General features: G+C 45.2%; 1 protein-coding gene across 1 annotated transcript in view; it reads left to right on the top strand.

Annotated features, from left to right (window-relative positions):
- Nucleotides 1–3,932: 3,932 nt before the first annotated feature.
- The window catches only part of LOC308578680 (zinc finger protein 618-like), a 32,862-nt gene continuing 13,901 nt past the window's right edge, over nt 3,933–22,893 (top strand). The window contains exons 1-7 of the mRNA XM_081179153.1: nt 3,933–4,238; nt 10,026–10,264; nt 15,782–15,859; nt 16,956–16,994; nt 18,479–18,568; nt 19,192–19,269; nt 22,669–22,758. Coding sequence (XP_081035279.1) covers nt 10,051–10,264; nt 15,782–15,859; nt 16,956–16,994; nt 18,479–18,568; nt 19,192–19,269; nt 22,669–22,758 — 589 coding nt within the window. The 5' untranslated portion in view covers nt 3,933–4,238; nt 10,026–10,050. The remainder of the gene's footprint in view (nt 4,239–10,025; nt 10,265–15,781; nt 15,860–16,955; nt 16,995–18,478; nt 18,569–19,191; nt 19,270–22,668; nt 22,759–22,893) is intronic.

Raw genomic sequence — 22,893 nt, forward strand, 5'->3', positions numbered from 1 at the left:
TGCAATTATTTCTATTTTTTAATTCCGATTCTTTCCTTGCAATCCTTCCAAATGCACACAAAAACCTTCCTTTAATTCCTATTTTTAATTACAATTATTTCTATTTTTTCATTGCAATTCTTGCAATCCTTCCCAATTTTCCCTGGGGCGAATTCTGCATGCAAAACCGATTTTATTCTATTTTAATTCTATTTTATTTTTGCAAAATCAAGCCCTTCCAAATCTCCTTTCTCTTCAGTGCAAACGGGATTTTATTTTAATTTCTTGCAAAATGAAGCTCGTTAAATAATCTCCTTTCTCTTCCATGCAAATGGGATTTTATTTGATTTTATTCTATTTTATTTGTGCAAAATCAAGGCCTTGCAAAACCTTTCTCTTGCAAATGGGATTTTATTTTATTTTATTCTATTTATTGCAAAATAAATCTCATTAAAAATCCCCCTTTCTCTTCCATGCAAACGAGATTTTATTCTATTTTATTTCCATTTTTTGCAAAATAAATCCCATTAAAAATCCCCCTTTCTCTTCCATGCAAACTGGATTTTATTCCATTTTATTTCCATTTTTTGCAAAATAAACCTCATTAAAAATCCCCCTTTCTCTTCCATGCAAACGGGATTTAATTTTATTTTTTGCACAATCAAAGCTCGTTAAAAGCCCCTTTCTCCTTTCATTTCAATGCAAACCAGGCCTATTTGCATCCGAAAAAATTCCTTTTTTTCCTCCTTCTCCCTCCTCCCTTTTCCCTCCCCCTCCTTTTCCCCTTTTGCATTCCTTTCTTTCTGAATTCACGTAAAAATTAAAAATAAAAAGAGAGAGATTGGAGAGAAGGGGGGAAATAAATGCAATTGAATGCAATTAAATGCAATAAATTGAATTTTTATTTTATTTTCATTTTGCAGGGAAGGAGAAAAATGAAATAAAAAAATAAATTCTTGCATTTTAAAACGGGAAACCGGATTTTCAAGATGGCCGACTGACGAATTTAGGCAGCCAGAACGAGCTTTGCAAAAAATCAGGGAAATGAGCCCGAAATTAGCTCAAAATAAAGTGAATTTTTTGATGGGCAGGAAATGCAAGAATTGATCATCATCAGAATGAAATGGGGGGAAATTCCAAGCTGGAATTGGTTTAATTTTCCCTGGAATTTCGTTTCAATTAATTTCCCCTCCCCTAATTGGCTAATTTGAAATTTTCCTGATTTTTTTTCCCTGCCTCCGGAAATCGTCTTGGATATCGAATATTCATATTTCTATCTCGAATATTGAATATATATATATTTTTAGCGAATATTTTCTTTGCAAACCTCGCCTGGTTTTAGGCAGGGGGAGAAAAAGAAAGAAAAATTCGATATTATTCTTCTTCTTTTGGAAATTGTAGGTGATTGATCCTTATTATTAGCGATTAATAGCGATTATTAGTGTTAATAGGTTGACTTTTAGATGGGTTTTTTTGGATTATCACTATGATCACTATTATTTTGGGAATTATTCTTTATTATTATTATTATTATTCTTTATTATAATTATTATTGTTATTCTTATTTTGGAAATGGTAGATTATTGATACTTATTATTAGCTAGTAATAGCGATTATTAGTGTTAATATGTTGACTTTTAGGTTATTATTTTTGGATTATCACTATGACCGCTATTATTTTGGGAATTATTCTTTATTATTATTATTATTATTATTGTTATTATTGTTATTATTATTATTATTTTGGAAATGGTATATTATTAATAGTTATTATTAATAGCGATTATTAGTGTTAGTATGTTGACTTTTAGGTTATTATTTTTGGATTATCACTATGACCGCTATTATTTTGGGAATTATTCTTAATTATTATTATTATTTTAGAAATTGTAGGTGATTGATACTTATTATTAGCGATTAATAGTGATTATTAGTGTTAATACGTTGACTTTTAGATGATTTTTTTTGGATTATCACTATGATTTTGGGAATTATAGATGATTGGTAATCTAGATGATTAATATTTATTAGGTATTTGTTACTAATCTATTTATTTCTGCTAATTGATTTCAGCGGTTTATTAACAAGGCGTGAAACTAATAATAATAATAATAATAATAATAATAATAATAATAATAATAATAATAATAGTTAAATGATTGCATGTTGAATTTCTGCTAATTGATTTCGGCGGTTTGAAAATAATAATAATAATAATAATAATAATAATAATAATAATAATAATAATAATAATTGTTAAATATTATATGTTGGATTTTTGCTAAATGATTTCGGCGGTTTATTGACAACGCGTGAAGCTAATAATAATAATAATAATAATAGCAACCCCAGAGTGGCTAGCCAGATGGGCAGGATATTATTATTATTATTATTATTATTATTATTATTATTATTATTATTATTACTTGGATGCCTGGCTCCCCATCAGCCCATTGCCTTGTTATTATTATTAATCGCAATGTATCTAACCCTGGTTTTTAATATCATTATTAATATTATTAATGGCAATATATCGGTTTCTTGCCCTGGTCTCTATTATTATTATTATTATTATTATTATTATTATTATTATTACTACTGTTATTATTAATCTTGAGTTTCTAACCCTGGTTTTTAATATCATTATTAATATTATTAATGGCAATATATCTGTTTCTAATCCTGGTCTCAATTATTATTATTATTATTATTATTATTATTATTATTATTATTATTATTATTATTACTGTTATTATTAATAGCAATATATCTGAGTTTCTAACCCTGGCTTCAAATATTATTAGTATTATTAATGGCAGGCTATCAGTTACTAACCCTGGTTTTAAATATTATTATTAGTATTATTATTATTATTGGCAATATATCCGAGGTTCTAACCCTGGTTTCTAATAATAATAATAATAATAATCACAATATATCTGAGCTTCTAACCCTGGTTTGAAATAATAATAATAATAATAATAATAATAATGGCAATATATCTGAGTTTCTAACCCTGGTTTCAAATATTATTAGTATTATTATTATTAATCGCAATGTATTTGAGTTTCTAACCCTGGTTTTTAATATCATTAATATTATTAATGGCAATATATCGGTTTCTAGCCCTGGTCTCAATAATAATAATAATAATAATTATTATTATTACTGTTATTATTAATAGCAATATATCTGAGTTTCTAACCCTGGTTTCAAATATTATTATTAGTATTATTAATGGCAGGCTATCAGTTACTAACCGTGGTTTTAAATATTATTATTATTATTATTAATGGCAATATATCCGAGGTTCTAACCCTGGTTTCAAATATTATTATTAGTATTATTATTAATGGCAAGAGATCTGAGTTTCTAACCCTGGTTTGAAATATTATTATTAGTATTATTAATGGCAGGCTATCAGTTACTAACCGTGGTTTTAAATATTATTATTATTATTATTATTATTATTATTATTATTATTATTAATGGCAATATATCCGAGGTTCTAACCCTGGTTTCTAATAATAATAATAATAATAATAATCGCAATATATCTGAGTTTCTAACCCTGGTTTGAAATAATAATAATAATGGCAATATATCTGAGTTTCTAACCCTGGTTTCAAATATTATTATTAGTATTATTATTAATGGCAAGAGATCTGAGTTTCTAACCCTGGTTTCAAATATTATTATTATGATTAATGGCAATATATCAGTCTAATCCTGGTTTCAAATATTATTATTATTATTATTATTATTATTAATGGCAAGAGATTGAGTTTCTCACCCTGGTTTCAAATAATAATAATAATAATAATAATAGCAATATATCTGAGTTTCTAACCCTGGTTTCAAATATTATTATTATGATTAATGGCAATATATCAGTCTAATCCTGGTTTCAAATATTATTATTATTATTATTATTATTATTATTATTATTATTATTATTAATGGCAAGAGATTGAGTTTCTCACCCTGGTTTCAAATAATAATAATAATAATAATAATAGCAATATATCTGAGTTTCTAACCCTGGTTTCAAATATTATTATTAGTATTATTATTAATGGCAAGAGATCTGAGCTTCTAACACTGGTTTCAATTATTATTATTATTATTATTATTAATGGCAAGAGATCTGAGTTTCTAACCCTGGTTTCAGATATTATTAGTATTATTAATATTTATTTTTATTATCCACAGGCCGAGGGCAGCGTCAGCAGCGTTGGCAAAAGAGCTTCCGCCAGCAGGTATTAATAACGATAATAATAATAACGATAATATTACTAATAATGATCATAATAATTAATAGTAGAAATAGTAATTAATAATAATAATAGCAATGGCAGGAACTACAAAGCAAGAACCAAAACCGTAGTCATGGCAGCCAAATTATTATTATTATTATTATTATTATTATTATTATTATTATATTATTATTATTATTATTATTATTATTATTATTATTATTATTATTTATTATATATCATCATTATTATTATTATTATTATTATTATTATTATTAGTCTCCCATTCCCAGTACCCCAATCCCAGTCTCCCATTAAAAGGCTCCCAGTCCCAGTCTCCCATTCCCAGTCTCCCATTGAGTCTCCCAGTCCCAGTTTTCCAGTCCCAGTCTCCCATTAAAAGGCTCCCATTCCCAGTTTCCCATTCCCAAACTCCCAGTCCCAGTTTCCCATTAAGAGACTTCCAGTCCCAGTTTCCCATTAAGAGACTCCCAGTCCCAGTCTCCCATTAAGAGACTCCCAGTCCCAGTTTCCCATTAAGAGACTCCCAGTCTCCCATTAAGAGACTCCCAGTCCCAGTCTCCCATTAAGAGACTCCGTCCCAGTCTCCCATTCCCAAACTCCCAGTCCCAGTTTCCCATTAAGAGACTCCCAGTCCCAGTCTCCCAGTCCCAGTCTCCCATTAAGAGACTCCCAGTCCCAGTTTCCCATTAAGAGACTCCCAGTCCCAGTCTCCCATTAAGAGACTCCGTCCCAGTCTCCCATTCCCAAACTCCCAGTCCCAGTTTCCCATTAAGAGACTCCCAGTCCCAGTCTCCCAGTCCCAGTCTCCCATTAAGAGACTCCCAGTCCCAGTTTCCCATTAAGAGACTCCCAGTCCCAGTCTCCCATTAAGAGACTCCCAGTTCCACTCCCAGTCCCAGTCTCCCATTAAGAGACTCCCAGTCCCAGTCTCCCAGTCCAAGCCTCCCATTAAGAGACTCCCAGTCCCAGTCTCCCAGTCCCAGTCTCCCATTAAGAGACTCCCAGTCCCAGTGTCCCATTAAGAGACTCCCAGTCCCAGTCTCCCAGTCCCAGTGTCCCATTAAGAGACTCCCAGTCCCAGTCTCCCAGTCCCAGCCTCCCATTAAGAGACTCCCAGTCCCAGTCTCCCAGTCCCAGTCTCCCATTAAGAGACTCCCAGTCCCAGTCTCCCAGTCCCAGTCTCCCATTAAGAGACTCCCAGTCCCAGTCTCCCAGTCCCAGCCTCCCATTAAGAGACTCCCAGTCCCAGTCTCCCAGTCCCAGTCTCCCATTAAGAGACTCCCAGTCCCAGTCTCCCAGTCCCAGCCTCCCATTAAGAGACTCCCAGTCCCAGTCTCCCATTAAGAGACTCCCAGTCCCAGTCTCCCATTAAGAGACTCCCAGTCCCAGTCTCCCAGTCCCAGTCTCCCATTAAGAGACTCCCAGTCCCAGTCTCCCAGTCCCAGTCTCCCATTAAGAGACTCCCAGTCCCAGTCTCCCAGTCCCAGCCTCCCATTAAGAGACTCCCAGTCCCAGTCTCCCAGTCCCAGTCTCCCATTAAGAGACTCCTAGTCCCAGTCTCCCAGTCCCAGTCTCCCATTAAGAGACTCCCAGTCCCAGTCTCCCATTAAGAGACTCCCAGTCCCAGTCTCCCAGTCCCAGTCTCCCATTAAGAGACTCCCAGTCCCAGTTTCCCATTAAGAGACTCCCAGTCTCCCAGTCCCAGTCTCCCATTAAGAGACTCCCAGTCCCAGTTTCCCATTAAGAGACTCCCAGTCCCAGTCTCCCATTCCCAAACTCCCAGTCCCAGTTTCCCATTAAGAGACTCCCAGTCCCAGTCTCCCAGTCCCAGTCTCCCATTAAGAGACTCCCAGTCCCAGTTTCCCATTAAGAGACTCCCAGTCCCAGTCTCCCATTAAGAGACTCCCAGTCCCAGTTTCCCATTAAGAGACTCCCAGTCCCACTCCCAGTCCCAGTCTCCCATTAAGAGACTCCCAGTCCCAGTCTCCCATTAAGAGACTCCCAGTTCCACTCCCAGTCCCAGTCTCCCATTAAGAGACTCCCAGTCCCAGTCTCCCATTAAGAGACTCCCAGTTCCACTCCCAGTCCCAGTCTCCCATTAAGAGACTCCCAGTCCCAGTCTCCCAGTCCCAGTCTCCCATTAAGAGACTCCCTGTCCCAGTCTCCCAGTCCCAGCCTCCCATTAAGAGACTCCCAGTCCCAGGCTCCCAGTCCCAGTCTCCCATTAAGAGACTCCCAGTCCCAGTCTCCCAGTCCCAGTCTCCCATTAAGAGACTCCCAGTCCCAGTCTCCCAGTCCCAGCCTCCCATTAAGAGACTCCCAGTCCCAGTCTCCCAGTCCCAGTCTCCCATTAAGAGACTCCTAGTCCCAGTCTCCCAGTCCCAGTCTCCCATTAAGAGACTCCCAGTCCCAGTCTCCCATTAAGAGACTCCCAGTCCCAGTCTCCCAGTCCCAGTCTCCCATTAAGAGACTCCCAGTCCCAGTTTCCCATTAAGAGACTCCCAGTCTCCCAGTCCCAGTCTCCCATTAAGAGACTCCCAGTCCCAGTTTCCCATTAAGAGACTCCCAGTCCCAGTCTCCCATTCCCAAACTCCCAGTCCCAGTTTCCCATTAAGAGACTCCCAGTCCCAGTCTCCCAGTCCCAGTCTCCCATTAAGAGACTCCCAGTCCCAGTTTCCCATTAAGAGACTCCCAGTCCCAGTCTCCCATTAAGAGACTCCCAGTCCCAGTTTCCCATTAAGAGACTCCCAGTCCCACTCCCAGTCCCAGTCTCCCATTAAGAGACTCCCAGTCCCAGTCTCCCATTAAGAGACTCCCAGTTCCACTCCCAGTCCCAGTCTCCCATTAAGAGACTCCCAGTCCCAGTCTCCCATTAAGAGACTCCCAGTTCCACTCCCAGTCCCAGTCTCCCATTAAGAGACTCCCAGTCCCAGTCTCCCAGTCCCAGTCTCCCATTAAGAGACTCCCTGTCCCAGTCTCCCAGTCCCAGCCTCCCATTAAGAGACTCCCAGTCCCAGGCTCCCAGTCCCAGTCTCCCATTAAGAGACTCCCAGTCCCAGTCTCCCAGTCCCAGTCTCCCATTAAGAGACTCCCAGTCCCAGTCTCCCAGTCCCAGTCTCCCATTAAGAGACTCCCAGTCCCAGTCTCCCAGTCCCAGTCTCCCATTAAGAGACTCCCAGTCCCAGTCTCCCATTAAGAGACTCCCAGTCCCAGTCTCCCAGTCCCAGTCTCCCATTAAGAGACTCCCAGTCCCAGTTTCCCATTAAGAGACTCCCAGTCTCCCAGTCCCAGTCTCCCATTAAGAGACTCCCAGTCCCAGTTTCCCATTAAGAGACTCCCAGTCCCAGTCTCCCATTAAAGACCCCCAGCCCCCTATTCCCAGTCTCCCAGTCCCATTCCCAGTCCCCCATTAAAGTCCCCCATTCCCAGTCCCTGCGTCCCAGTCACCTATTCCCAGTCTCCCAGTAAAAACCTCCCATTCCCAGTTTCCCAGCCCCACACTCCCAGTTTCCCAGTCCCAGTCTTCCATTAAGAGACCCCCATTCCCAGTCCCAGTCTCCCATTCCGAGTCCCTGCCCCCCATTCCCAGTTTCTCAGCCCCCAAATCCCAGTATCCCAGCCCCCATTAAAAAAACCCCAGTTTCCCAGTCCAAGTCTCCCAGTCCCACACTCCCAGTCTCCCATTAGAGACCCCCATTCTGTCTCCCAGTCCCAGCCCCACACTCCCAGTCTCCCAGCCCCCCATTCCCAGTCTGGTCTGCCCCCCATTCTCAGTCCTCCACTCCCAGTTCCCCACTCCCAGTCTCCCTTTAAAGATTCCCAGTCCCAGCCCCCCATTCCCAGTCTTCCTGCCTCCCAGTCCCAGCCCCACACTCCCAGTCTCCCAGCCCCACACTCCCAGTTCCCCATTAAAGACCCCCATTCCCAGTCTCCCAGCCCCCCATTCCCATTCTCCCCTAAATGACCCCATTCCCAGCCCCCCATTCCCAGTTTCCCAGTCCCAGCCCCACACTCCCAGTCTGCCTGCCCCCCATTCCCAGTCTCCCATTAAAGACCCCCAGTCCCAGCCCCCCATTCCCAGTCTCCCAGCCTCCCAGTCCCAGCCCCCCATTCCCAGTCCCACACTCCCAGTCTCCCATTAAAAGACCTATTCCCAGTTCCTGCCCCCTATTCCCAGTCTCCCAGCCCCCCATTCCCAGTCCATCTCCCATTAAAATACCCCCGTTCCCAGTCTCCCGGCCCCACACTCCCAGTCTCCCATTATAGACCCCCAGTCCCAGCCCCCCATTCCCAGTCTCCCTGCCCCCGTCTCCCTGCCCCCCGTCCCCCATTCCCAGCCCCACACTCCCAGTCTCCCATTAAAAGAACCCCATTCTCAGTCTGCTCTGCCCCCCATTCCCAGTCTAGCCCCACACTCCCAGTCTCCCACCCCCCCATTCCCAGTTCGTCTCCCATTACAACCCCCCCATTCCCAGTCTCCCTGCCCCACATTCCCAGTCTCCCATTCCCAGTCTCCCAGCCCCACACTCCCAGTCTGTCTGCCCCCATTCCCAGTTCGCCTCCCATTAAAAAAAAACCATTCCCAGTCCTAGTCCCACATTCCCAGTCTCCCTGCCCCCCATTCTCAGTCTGCTCTGCCCCACACTCCCAGTCTCCCATTAAAAGACACCCAGTCCTAGCCCCACATTCCCAGTATCCCAGTCCCAGCCCCCCATTCCCAGTCCGGCCTGCCCCACACTCCCAGTCCCCCAGCCCCACACTCCCCGTTTCCCAGTCCCAGCCCCCCATTCTCAGTCTGCTCTGCCCCACACTCCCAGTCTCCCATTAAAAGACACCCAGTCCTAGCCCCCCATTCCCAGTCTCCCAGTATCCCATTCCCAGTCTCCCAGCCCCCCATTCCCAGTCCGGTCTGCCCCACACTCCCAGTCCCCCAGCCCCACACTCCCCGTTTCCCAGTCCCAGCCCCCCATTCTCCGTCTGCTCTGCCCCACACTCCCAGTCTCCCATTAAAAGACACCCAGTCCTAGCCCCACATTCCCAGTCTCCCAGTATCCCAGTCCCCCAGCCCCACACTCCCCATTTCCCAGTCCCAGCCCCCCATTCCCAGTCCGGTCTGCCCCACACTCCCAGTCCCCCAGCCCCACACTCCCCATTTCCCAGTCCCAGCCCCCCATTCCCAGTCCGGTCTGCCCCACACTCCCAGTCCCCCAGCCCCACACTCCCCGTTTCCCAGTCCCAGCCCCCCATTCCCAGTCCGGTCTGCCCCACACTCCCAGTCCCCCAGCCCCACACTCCCCATTTCCCAGCCCCAGCCCCCCATTCCCAGTCCGGTCTGCCCCACACTCCCCATTTCCCAGCCCCCCATTACCAGTCCGGTCTGCCCCACACTCCCAGTCCCCCAGCCCCACACTCCCCGTTTCCCAGTCCCAGCCCCCCATTCCCAGTCCGGTCTGCCCCACACTCCAGTCCCCCAGCCCCACACTCCCCGTTTCCCACTCCCATCTCCCCATTCCCAGTCCGGTCTGCCCCACACTCCCCATTTCCCAGTCCCAGCTCCCCATTCCCAGTCCGGTCTGCCCCACACTCCCCATTTCCCAGTCCGGTCTGCCCCACACTCCCAGCCCCACACTCCCAGTCCCCCAGCCCCACACTCCCCGTTTCCCATTCCCAGCCCCCCATTCCCAGTCTGCTCTGCCCCACACTCCCAGTCCCCCATTAAAAACCCCCATTGTCCCCCTTTCTCTGACCCCTTTCTCTGCCCCACAGAGACCTGCCCCCCTCGGCCGCCGCCATGCCAGCCTCCGATTCGCCGGCCTCCGACTCGGCCCCGCCCAGTGAGGAGGCCCCGCCCCCGGCTGCCCCCCAAGTCACCGTCAAGACCGAGACCCCCGACGACTTTGCCTGGCCCCACGGCGGCCCCACGGAGCCCCGCAAAGGGGGCCGTGGGGCAGCCCCCGCCGAGATCTGCGTCGTCCTGGGCGGGGTCCGCAGCCAGCAGACCCTGGGTAAGCTAGGTGCGACCCCTATTTTCTGTGGGGCAGAGTGGGTTGGGGGTCAGTTGTGGGTCAGGGGCCCCTTGGGTTGGGGGTCGGGGACCCTTTGGGTTAGGCGACCCCTTCAGTCGGGACGCTGGGTAAGCTAGGTGGGTGGTGCGACCCCTATTTTCTGGGGGGTGTGGGGCAGTTGGGGGTCAGGGAAACGACCCCTATTTTCTGTGGGCCTTTGGTTGGGGGTCGGGGGCCCTTTGGTTGGGGGTCAGGGAAACCGCGGGGAACTTTTGGGTTGGGGGTCAAAGGAGCCTTTTGGTGGGTGGGTGGCGCGACCCCTTTTTTCTGTGGGGCGGGGGCGGTTGGGGGGCAGGGAAAGGTTGGCTTAGGGGTCAGGACCCTCGACTTGGGGGTCAGGGACCCTTTGGGTCAGTCGGGACGCTGGGTAAGCTAGGTGGGTGGTGCGACCCATATTTTCTGTGGGGCGGGGGCGGTTGGGGGGCAGGGAAAGGTTGGCTTAGAGGTCAGGACCCTTGACTTGGGGGTCGGGGACCCTTTGGGTCAGTTGGGACGCTGGGTAAGCTAGGTGGGTGGTGCGACCCCTATTTTCTGTGGGGCGGAGGTGGTTGGGGGTCGGTTAGGGGTCAGGGGGACCCTTTGGGGTCAGGACCCATTGGGTTGGGGGTCAGGGAAACTGGGGGGACCCTTTGGGTTGGGGGTCAGGGGAGCCTTTTGGTGGGTGGGTGGCGCGTCCCCTATTTTCCGTGGGGCAGAGGCGGTTGGGGGTCAGGGAAAGTTTTGGTTATGGGTCAGGGGGGCCTTTGGTTTGGGGTCAGGGAAACTGGGGGGGGCCTTTTGGGTTTGGGGTCAGGGGAGCCTTTTGGTGGGTGGCGCGACCCCTATTTTCTGTGGGGCAGGGTTGGTTAGGGGTCAGGGAACCCTTTTGTTGGGGGTCAGGGGTCCTTTGGGTTAGGGGTCGCACAAGGGACCCTTCTGGTTTGGGGTCAGAGGGACCCTTTTGTTGGGGGTCAGGGGGCCCTTTTGATATGAGTCAGGGGCCCTTTCAGTTTGGGGTCAGGGAAACGGGGGGGCCCTTTGGGTTAGGGGTCAGGAGACCCTTTGCCTTGGGGGTCAGGGACTCCTTTTGCTTAGGGGTCGCACGAGGGACCCTTTCAGTCGGAACTCCTTTGTTGGGGGTCAGGGGACCCTTTGGGTTGGGGGTCAGGAGACCCTCGGTAAGCTAGGTTGGTGGTGTGACCCCTATTTTCTGTGGGGCGGAGTTGGTTGGGGGTCAGGGAAACGGGGGGGGATCCTTTGGGTTGGGGGTCAGGGGACCCTTTTTGTTGGGGGTCAGGGGACCCTTTTGATATGGGTCGGGCCCTTTCAGTTTGGGGTCAAGGAAACGGGGGGATCCTTCTGGTTGGGGGTCAGGGGACCCTTTGGGTTGGGGGTCAAGGAAACGGGGGATCCTTCTGGTTGGGGGTCAGGGGACCCTTTGGGTTGGGGGTCAAGGAAACGGGGGGACCCTTCTGGTTGGGGGTCAGGAAACCCTTTGGGTTGGGGGTCAAGGAAACGGGGGATCCTTCTGGTTGGGGGTCAGGGGACCCTTTGGGTTGGGGGTCAAGGAAACGGGGGGACCCTTCTGGTTGGGGGTCAGGGGACCCTTTGGGTTGGGGGTCAAGGAAACGGGGGGACCCTTCTGGTTGGGGGTCAGGGGACCCTTTGGGTTGGGGGTCACGGAAACGGGGGGATCCTTCTGGTTGGGGGTCAGGGGACCCTTTGGGTTGGGGGTCAGGAGACCCTCGGTAAGCTAGGTTGGTGGCGTGACCCCTATTTTCTGTGGGGCGGAGTTGGTTGGGGGTCAGGGAAACTGGGGGGGACCCTTTGGGTTGGGGGTCAGGGAACCCTTCTTGTTGGGGGTCAGGGGACCCTTTTGTTAGGGGTCTGGCTTCTGGTTTGAATCCGGTTTAAGTCTGGGGTTCCGGGTTCAAATCCAGAAACTGGTTCGAATCCGGTTCAAGTATGGAGTTCCGGGTTCAAATCCCCAGTTTTAGGAGGAGGAAACTGGTTCGAATCCAGATTCAAATCCGGTTTGAATCCGGGTTCGAATCTGGTTCAAGTATGGAGTTCCGGGTTCAAATCCCCAGTCCTAGGAGGAGGAAACTGGTTTGAATCCGGTTCGAATCCAGTTCAAGTCTGGCGTTCCAGGTTCAAATCCCTAGTCCTAGGAGGACGAAACTGGTTCAAATCCGGTTCGAATCTGGTTCAAGTATGGAGTTCCGGGTTCAAATCCCCAGTCCTAGGAGGAGGAAACTGGTTTGAATCCGGTTCGAATCCAGTTTGAATCTGGTTCAAGTATGGAGTTCCGGGTTCAAATCCCCAGTTTTAGGAGGAGGAAATAGATTCGAATCCGGCTTCAAATCCAGTTCAAATCCGGTTCATGTATGGAGTTCCGGGTTCAAATCCCCAGTGCTAGGAGGAGGAAACTGGTTTGAATCTGGTTCAAATCCAGTTCAAGTCTAGGGTTCCGGGTTCAAATCTTGGTCCTAGCAGGAGGAAACTGGTTTGAGTCCGGGTTCAAATCCCCAGTCCTAGGAGGAGGAAACTGTCTGGAGGATCCGGGTTCGAGTCTGAGGTTCTGCGTTCAAATCCCTGTTCCCAGGAGTTCGAATCCGGTTCAAATCTGGTTCAGGTCTGGGGTTCCAGGTTCAAATCCCCAGTCTTAGGAGGAGGAAACTGGTTCGAATCCGGTTCGAATCTGGTTCGAATCCGGTTCAAGTCTGGAGGGTCCGGGTTCAAATCCCTGTTCCCAGGAGGAGGAAACTGGTTTGAATCCGGTTAGAATCCGGTTCAAGTCTGGGGTTCCAGGTTCAAATCCCCAGTCTTAGGAGGAGGAAACTGCTTCGAATCCGGTTCAAATCTGGTTCGAATCCGGTTCAAGTCTGGGGTTCCGGGTTCAAATCCCCAGTCCTAGGAGGAGGAAACTGGTTCGAATCCGGTTTGAATCCGGTTCAAGTCTGGGGTTCCGGGTTCAAATCCCCAGTTTCTAGGAGGACACTGGTTTGAATCTGGATTCGAATCCAGTTTGAGTCCAGAAGGTCCGGGTTCAAATCCCCAGTTTCTAGGAGGAGGAAACTGATTCGAATCCGGGTTCAAATCCCCAGTCTTAAGGAGAAAACTGGTTTGAATCTGGGTTCGAATGTGGTTCAAGTCTGTGGTTCCGGGTTCAAATCCCTGTTCCCAGGAGGAGGATCCTGATTCGAATCCGGGTTCAAACCCCTGGTTCTAACAGGAGGGAACGGGTTTGATTCCGTCGTTCTGGGTTCAAATCCCCAGTCTTAGGAGGAGGAAACTGATTCGAATCCGGGTTCAAATCCCTCATCCCTAGGAGGAGGAAACTGGTTTGAATCCGGTTCAAATCCAATTCCAGTCTGGCAGCTCCGGGTTCAAGTCCGGGGTTCCAGGTTCAAATCCCTGATCCCAAGAAGATGACGCTGGTTTGAATCCGGGTTCAAATCTGGTTCAAATCTGGGTCCAGGTTCGAATCCCCATCCCTGGGAGGATGACGCTGGTTTGAATCCGGGTTCAAATCTGGTTCAAGTCCAGAAGGTCCGGGTTCAAATCCCCAGTTTCTAGGAGGAGGACCCTGATTCGAATCCGGATCGAATCCGGTTCAAGTCTGGGGTTCTGGGTTCAAATTCCCACACCTAGCAGGAGGACGCTGATTCGAATCCGGTTTCAAACTCCTAGTTCGAGTCGTGTGCTCCGGGTTCGAGTCTGGGTTCAAATCCGGTTCAAGACTGGAGGGTTCGGGTTTGAGTCTGGGGTTCCGGGTTCAAGTCTGGTTCCGGGTTCAAATCCCAGCTCCCAGGAGGAGGAAACTGGTTTGAATCTGGTTCGAATCCGGTTCTAATCCCCAGTCTTAGGAGGAGGAATCCAGTTCGAATCCAAGTCTGGGATTCCGGCTTCAAATCCCCAGTTTCTAGGAGGAAGAAACTGATTTGAATCCGGATTCAAATCCGGTTCAAGTCTGGAGGATCCGGGTTCGAGTCTGGGGTTCCGGGTTCAAATCCCCAGTTCAAAGGAGGAGGAAACTGGCTTGAATCCGGCTTCAAATCCCCAGTTTCTAGGAGGAGGAAACTGATTTGAATCCGGATTCAAATCCGGTTCAAGTCTGGAGGGTTCGAGTTTGAGGTTCCGGGTTCAAGTCCCCAGTTCAAAGGAGGAGGAAACTGATTTGAATCCGGATTCAAATCCGGTTCAAGTCTGGAGGATCCGGGTTCGAGTCTGGGGTTCCGGGTTCAAATCCCCAGTTCAAAGGAGGAGGAAACTGGCTTGAATCCGGCTTCAAATCCCCAGTTTCTAGGAGGAGGAAACTGATTTGAATCCGGATTCAAATCCGGTTCAAGTCTGGAGGGTCTGGGTTCGAGTCTGGGGTTCCGGGTTCAAATCCCCAGTTCAAAGGAGGAGGAAACTGGCTTGAATCTGGATTCAAATCCCCAGTTTTTAGGAGGAGGAAACTGATTTGAATCCGGATTCAAATCCGGTTCAAGTCTGGAGGGTTCGAGTTTGAGGTTCCGGGTTCAAGTCCCCAGTTCAAAGGAGGAGGAAACTGATTTGAATCCGGATTCAAATCCGGTTCAAGTCTGGAGGGTCCGGGTTCGAGTCTGGCGTTCCGGGTTCAAATCCCCAGTTCAAAGGTGTTGGAAACTGGCTTGAATCCGGCTTCTAATCCCCAGTTTCTAGGAGGAGGAAACTGATTTGAATCCGGATCCAAATCCGGTTCCAGACTGGAGGGTCTGGGTTCCAGTCTGGGGTTCCGGGTTCAAACCCCCAGTCCTAGGAGGAGGAAACTGGTTCGAATCCGGGTTCAATTCCCCAGTTTCTAGGAGTTTCCAGAAGGAAGAAACTGGTTTGAATCCGGTTTGAATCCGGTTCGACTCCCCCTCTGCTTCTCTTCCAGGCTCCTATGAGTGTGGGATCTGGGGCAAGAAGTCTGGGTTTCCGGGTTTGAGTCTCCAGTTCTGGGTTCAAATCCCTCTTCCCAGGAGGAAGAAACTGGTTTGAATCCGGTTTGACTCCGGTTTGAATCTGCTTCTGGTCCAGGCTCTTATGAGGGCGGGATCTGCGGCAAGAAGTCTGGGTTTCCGGGTTTGAGTCTCCAGTTCTGGGTTCAAATCCCTCTTCCCAGGAGGAAGAAACTGGTTTGAATCCGGTTTGACTCCGGTTTGAATCTGCTTCTCTTCCAGGCTCTTATGAGGGCGGGATCTGCGGCAAGAAGTCTGGGGTTCCGGGTTCGAGTCTCCAGTTCTGGGTTCAGATCCCTCTTCCCGGGAGGAGGAAACTGGTTTGAATCCGGTTTGACTCCGGTTTGAATCTGCTTCTCTTCCAGGCTCTTATGAGGGCGGGATCTGCGGCAAGAAGTCTGGGGTTCCGGGTTCGAGTCTCCAGTTCTGGGTTCAGATCCCTGTTCCCAGGAGGAGGGAACCGGTTTGACTCCGGTTTGACTCCGGTTTGACTCTGCTTCTCTTCCAGGCTCCTACGAGTGCGGGATCTGCGGCAAGAAGTACAAGTACTACAACTGCTTCCAGACCCACGTCCGGGCGCACCGAGGTAACGGGTTCGAGTCCCGGATCCGGGTTCAAACCGGATCGAGAATTCATCGCTAATCGGCTTATTTAGTTTTCATTATTATTATTATTATTATTAGCACTATTAATACTAGTAATAGTATTATTATTATTTTATTAGGTTTTTATTTTATTTATTTGTTATTATTATTATTTTATTAGCTTTTGGTTTTTTGTTTTTTATTAGGTTTTTTGTTTTATTATTAGGATTTTGTTTATTTATTATTATTATTATTATTATCATTATTATTATTTTAGGTTTTTTGTTTTATGTTATTGTTTTTTATTAGGTTTTTAATTTATTTATTATCATTATCGTTGTTATTATTACTAGTATTATTATTATGTTTTTTATTATTCTGTCACTTATTTTATTATTATTATTATTTTATTAGGTTTTTTTGTTTTATGTTATTGTTTTTTTATTAGGTTTTTTATTTTATGATTAGGTTTTTATTTTATTTATTTATTATCATTATTATTCTTATCATTATGTTTCTTATTCTGTTTCTGATATTATTATTATTATTATTATTATTATTATTATTTTATTAGGTTTTTTTGTGTTCTTGTTTTTTGTTTTATTATTAGGTTTTTATTTTATTTATTTATTATCGTTATTATTATCATCATTGTTATTATTATGTTTTTTATTATTCTGTTATTTATTATTATTATTTTATTTGGTTTTTTGTTTTACGTTCTTGTTTTTTATTAGGTTTTTTTATTTTATTATTCTGCTTTTATTTTCTTTCTTTATCATCATCATCGTTATTATTATTATTATCATTATGTTTTTTATTATTCTGTTATTTATTATTATTATTATTATTATTATTTTATTTGGTTTTTTGTTTTACGTTCTTGTTTTTTATTAGGTTTTTTTATTTTATTATTCTGCTTTTATTTTCTTTCTTTATCATCATCATCGTTATTATTATTATTATCATCATTATGTTTTTTATTATTCTGCTTCTTATTTGGTTGTTGATTATTAAGAATTATTAATTCTTCATATTGATTAGCTATTGGTCGTTGATGATTAAGGAGATCGATTAATTGGCTCCCCCTCTTTCTAGACACGGAAGTGGCGTCGGGCGAAGGGGCTTCCCAAGGCAGTAAGTATTGGCCGGAATTAATTACTAATTAATTAATAATTAATTAATAATTAATTAATAATTATTAATTAATTAATCGATTAAGTGCTTATTTGGGGCCCAGAATCTCGACTGACCCGGAATCTCGAACCCGCTACCCCTGACCCTGGGATCTCTCTGAATTGGGAAGGGATCCCCCGGCGATTAGCGCTATTATTAGGACTATTAATTACTCTTCACGATGAACATTCATTGCCAACGAGGAATAAGAATCATGATTATTATGAATGAGGAATATTCAGTACTATTAACGATGTGTATCATTATTATTATTATTATTATTATTATTATTATTATTATTATTATTATTATTACTTTTACTGGATCTCTGGGAGGGGGGATCTTATGGGAATCCACCCAATCTCTCTTTCTCCCCTGATCCCGCCCGACATTAATATTTATTATTATTATTATTATTATTATTATTATTATTATTATTATTATTACCGGATCTCTTTTGGGGGAGGGATCTCCTGGGAATCCGCCAAATCTCTCTCCCCTGATCCCGCCTGACATTAATATTAAATATTATTATTAACAACAACAACAATTATTATTATTATTACCGGATCTCTTTTGGGGGAGGGATCTCCTGGGAATCCGCCGAATCTCTCTCCCCTGATCCCGCCCGACATTAATATTAAATATTATTATTAACAACAACAACAACAATTATTATTATTGTTGTTGTTGTTGTTGTTGTTGTTGTTGTTGTTGTTCTAACCGGATCTCTTTTGGGGGAGGGATCTCCTGGGAATCTCTCTCTCTCTCCCCTGATCCCGCCAGACAATATTAAATATTATTATTAACAACAACTATTATTATTATTATTATTATTATTATTATTATTATTATTACAATTACTATTACTATTACCGGATCTCTTTTGGGGGAGGGATCTCCTGGGAATCCGCCCAATCTCTCTCTCCCCTGATCCCGCCAGACAATATTAAATATTATTAACAACAACTATTATTATTATTATTACTATTACTATTACCGGATCTCTTTTGGGGGAGGGATCTCCTGGGAATCCGCCCAATCTCTCTCTCCCCTGATCCCGCCAGACAATATTAAATACTATTAACAACAACTATTATTATTATTATTACTATTACTATTACCGGATCTCTTTTGGGGGAGGGATCTCCTGGGAATCCGCCCAATCTCTCTCTCCCCTGATCCCGCCAGACAATATTAAATACTATTAACAACAACTATTATTATTATTATTACTATTACTATTACCGGATCTCTTTTGGGGGAGGGATCTCCTGGGAATCCGCCCAATCTCTCTCTCCCCTGATCCCGCCAGACAATATTAAATATTATTAACAACAACTATTATTATTATTATTACTATTACTATTACCGGATCTCTTTTGGGGGAGGGATCTCCTGGGAATCCGCCCAATCTCTCTCTCTCTCTCCCCTGATCCCGCCAGACAACTTCCGCTACACCTGCGACATTTGCGGGAAGAAGTACAAATACTACAGTTGCTTCCAGGAGCACCGCGATCTCCACGCGGTCGACGGTGAGTAGATCGCCAGGGATCCACCGGATCCCGGATCCTCCGGCGTTTTCCCGGAACGGCAGAAGCGATCCCAGAAAAAATTATTATTAATAGTATTAAAATCATAATTAGTAACGATTATTATTATTATTATTATTATTATTATTATTATTATTATTATTAGATCCCATTCTGCAATCCATTCTGACATTTCCCGGAATGATAAGAAGCGATCCCAGAAAATTTGCCGGGAGGATCGGTGTGGATGGTCCGGGATCCGTTAACGCCAGGGGGATCCGGGCGGACGGGTTGGGATCTGGAATGCTGGGAGGATCCAGGCAAACGCTCGGGGGATCCATGCGGATGGGATGGGATCCGGAACGCCGGGAGGATCCGTGTCAATGGTCTGGGATCTGGAACACTGGGGGGGATCCAGGCGGACGGGCCAGGATCTGTTCGAACGGGTCTGGATCCAGAACATTGGGAGGATCCGTTCGAATGGGCCGGGATCCGGGAGGATCTGTGCAGGAGGATCCATGCACATGGGCCAGGATCCGTTCCAACGGGTCGGGATCCGGAACGGGGGGGTGGAGTGGCACGGCGTTCCGGAGATCTGGGGATCACTCCCTGATCTTCTCTTCCAGATCCCTATGACCAGGCCATGGTCGCCAAAGACGAGGTGAAGGAAGAGGATCCGGAACCCTTCCAGAAGATCGGTCCAAGTACGAGGTTCCGGGGATCCGGCTTGAGTGATCCGCTGGGTTTCCACCCTGGTCAGGGCAGTGGGTTCCCTCCGGACAGATCCTGTTCAGGATCCGGGAGGGATCCAGGATCTGGCGGGGTTGTGGGAAAGGAGGGAATAGAGATCCTTTTTGTAATCAACTAAGAAAATGTTCTGGAAAAAGAGGGAAAAGAAAAATAATAATAATAATAATAATAATAATAATAATAATAATAATAATAATAATAATAATAATAATAATATGTGACATTATATGTTAAATATAATAATAGTAGATCATAATAATACATAGATATTAAATATAATAATAGAAAATAATAGATATTAATATAATGTATTAATATTATATTAATTATAATAATAGATAGTAATAATTGATATATTAAAGATAATAATATATATTAAATATAATAGGTATCAATAATAATTGATATTGAACCTGTTAATAGATAATAATAGATGTTAAAAATAATAGATATTAATAATAGATAATTAATATAATAGATAATGGATGTTAATAATAAAAGATATTAATAATAGATAATGAATATAATAGCTAATAATAGATGTTAAAAATAAAAGATATTAATAATAATGAATATAATAGATAATAGACATTAAAAATAATAGATATTAATAATTGATAATAAATATAATTGATAATGATAGACGTTAAAAATAATAGTTAATAATTGATAATAAATATAATAGATAATTAAAGACGTTAAAAATAATAGATATTAATAATTGATAATAAATATAATAGATAATAATAATTGATATTTTATATACTAGATAATAATATTAGATAATAATGACCATTGATATGAATAGCAATAATAATTGATATTAAAAATATTAGAAATTAATAGCCATTGGTGTTAATAGTAATTGAGATTAACAACAGTTGATATTCTAATTAATAATCATTGGTCTTATTGTTAATTGATGTTTTAATAATGAAAACTGATAATAATTAATAGTGATCATAATAGCCAACGAGGCGAGATCCCGGGAATCCGGGTGTGAATCCAGAACGAGATCCCGGGAATCGGTTCAAATTGGAGACAGGATCCCCACAAATCCGGGTGTGAATCCAGAACCAGATCCTGGGAATCTGGGTTTGAATTTGAGACAGGATCCCCACAAATCCGGGTGTGAATCCAGAACGAGATCCCGGGAATCCGGGGACAGGATCCCTGGGAATCCAGGTGTGAATCCAGAACGAGATCCCCGGAAACCGGGTGTGAATCCAGAACGAGATCCCGGGAATCTGGGTTCGAATTTGAGACAGCATCCCCACAAATCCGGGTGTGAATCCAGAACGAGATCCCGGGAATCTGGGTTCGAATTTGAGGCAGGATCCCCACAAATCCGAGTGTGAATCCAGAACGAGATCCCGGGAATCTGGGTTCGAATTGGAGACAGGATCCCCACAAATCCGGGTGTGAATCCAGAACGAGATCCTGGGAATCTGGGTTCGAATTTGAGACAGGATCCCCACAAAATCCGAGTGTGAATCCAGAACGAGATCCCGGGAATCTGGGTTCGAATTTGAGACAGGATCCCCACAAATCCGGGTTCAAATCCCGAGAATCCGGATTCAGATCTGGCAAAAGACCCAGTTCATCCCAGTTTGATCCAGTTTGGGAAGGGACTCTGGTTCGGAGGGATCCCTGGGAGGTCTGGATGGATCTCCTTTGGGGGTCCAGGTTTGAATCCAGAGCAAAACCCCGAGATTCCGGGTTCAGATTCGGTGCAAAACCCCATGAATCCGGGTTCGGATCGGAGAAAAGAGATCCGGTTTGAAGCCAGAAAGGGACTCGGGTTCAGGGATCCCTGGGATTTGAATCTGGTTTTGAACCCGGGGCGAAACCCCTGGAATCCGGGTTCAAATCTGAGGCAAAACACTGGGAATCTGGGTTTGAATCTGGTGCCAGACCCCGAGAATCCGGTTTCAAATCTGGTTTCAGACCCCAGGAATCCAGGTTCAAATCCAGTGCAAGACCCCATCAATCCGGATTCGAATCTGCTCCAAAATCCCACGAATCCGGGTTCAAATCCGGTACAAAACCCCAGAATCCGGGTTCGAATCTGGTCCAAAACCCCAAGAATCCGGGTTCGAATCTGGTCCAAGAATCCGGGTTCAAATCGAGTGCAAAACCCCGGGAATCCGGGTTCGACTCTGTATGGATACCCCAAGAATCCAGGTTCAAATCCAGAACGAAACCCTCATAATCCGGGTTCAAATCTGGAACGAGACCCCAAGAATCCAGAACAAGACTCCACAAATCCAGGTTTGAATCTGGTGCCAAACCCCAAGAATCCGGGTTCGAATCCGGTGCAAGACCCCAAGAATCCTGGTTTGAACCCAGAACGAGACCCCGTAAATCCGGGTTCAAATCTGGTTTAAGACCCCAGGAATCCAGGTTCAAATCTAGTGCAAGACCCCATAAATCCGGATTTGAATCTGCTCCAAAATCCCACGAATCCGGGTTCAAATCCGGTGCAAGACCCCAAGAATCCTGGTTTGAGCCCAGAACGAGACCCCGTAAATCCGGGTTCAAGTCCAGAACAAGACCCCAAGAATCCGGTTTCAAATCTGGTTTAAGACCCCAGGAATCCAGGTTCAAATCCGGTGCAAGACCCCATCAATCCGGATTTGAATCTGCTCCAAAATCCCACGAATCCGGGTTCAAATCTGGTACAAAACCCCAGAATCCTGGTTCGAATCTGGTCCAAGAATCCGGGTTCGAATCGAGTGCAAATCCCCGGGAATCCGGGTTCAAATCTGTAAAGATACCCCAAGAATCCAGGTTCAAATCCAGAACGAAACCCTGATAATCCGTGTTCAAATCCAGAACAAGACCCCACAGATCCAGGTTCGAATCTGGTTCCAAACCCCAAGAATCCGGGTTCAAATCCGGTGCAAGACCCCAAGAATCCGGGTTCGAATCGAGTGCAAATCCCCGGGAATCCGGGTTCAAATCTGTAAAGAGACCCCAAGAATCCAGGTTCAAATCCAGAACGAAACCCTGATAATCCGGGTTCAAATCCAGAACAAGACCCCACAGATCCAGGTTCGAATCTGGTTCCAAACCCCAAGAATCCGGGTTCAAATCCGGTGCAAGACCCCAAGAATCCGGGTTCAAATCGAGTGCAAATACCCGGGAATCCGGGTTCGAATCTGTAAAGATACCCCAAGAATCCAGGTTCAAATCCAGAACGAAACCCTGATAATCCGGGTTCCAATCCAGAACAAGACCCCACAAATCCAGGTTCGCATCTGGTGCCAAACCCCAAGAATCCGGGTTCGAATTGGCGAAAAGAGACCCAGTTTGATCCAGTTTGACTTCTTACTCCTCTTTTCTCCCCACAGAAACCGGCAGCTACACATGCGAATTCTGCGGCAAGCAATACAAATACTACACTCCTTATCAGGAGCACGTCGCTCTTCACGCGCCAATCAGTGAGTAATCCGGATTCGCACCCGGGGCCGGTGGGCGGGATTTCCCTCAGGGATCTGGGGGCGGATCCCAAGAACCGGGGTTCGAATCGGAGAAGAGAGCCCAAGAATCCGGGTTTGAATCCGGTTCAATCTGGG

This window comes from Podarcis bocagei, assembly GCF_964188305.1.
Source record: "Podarcis bocagei genome assembly, chromosome: Z".
In the NCBI taxonomy this organism is placed as follows: domain Eukaryota; kingdom Metazoa; phylum Chordata; class Lepidosauria; order Squamata; family Lacertidae; genus Podarcis; species Podarcis bocagei.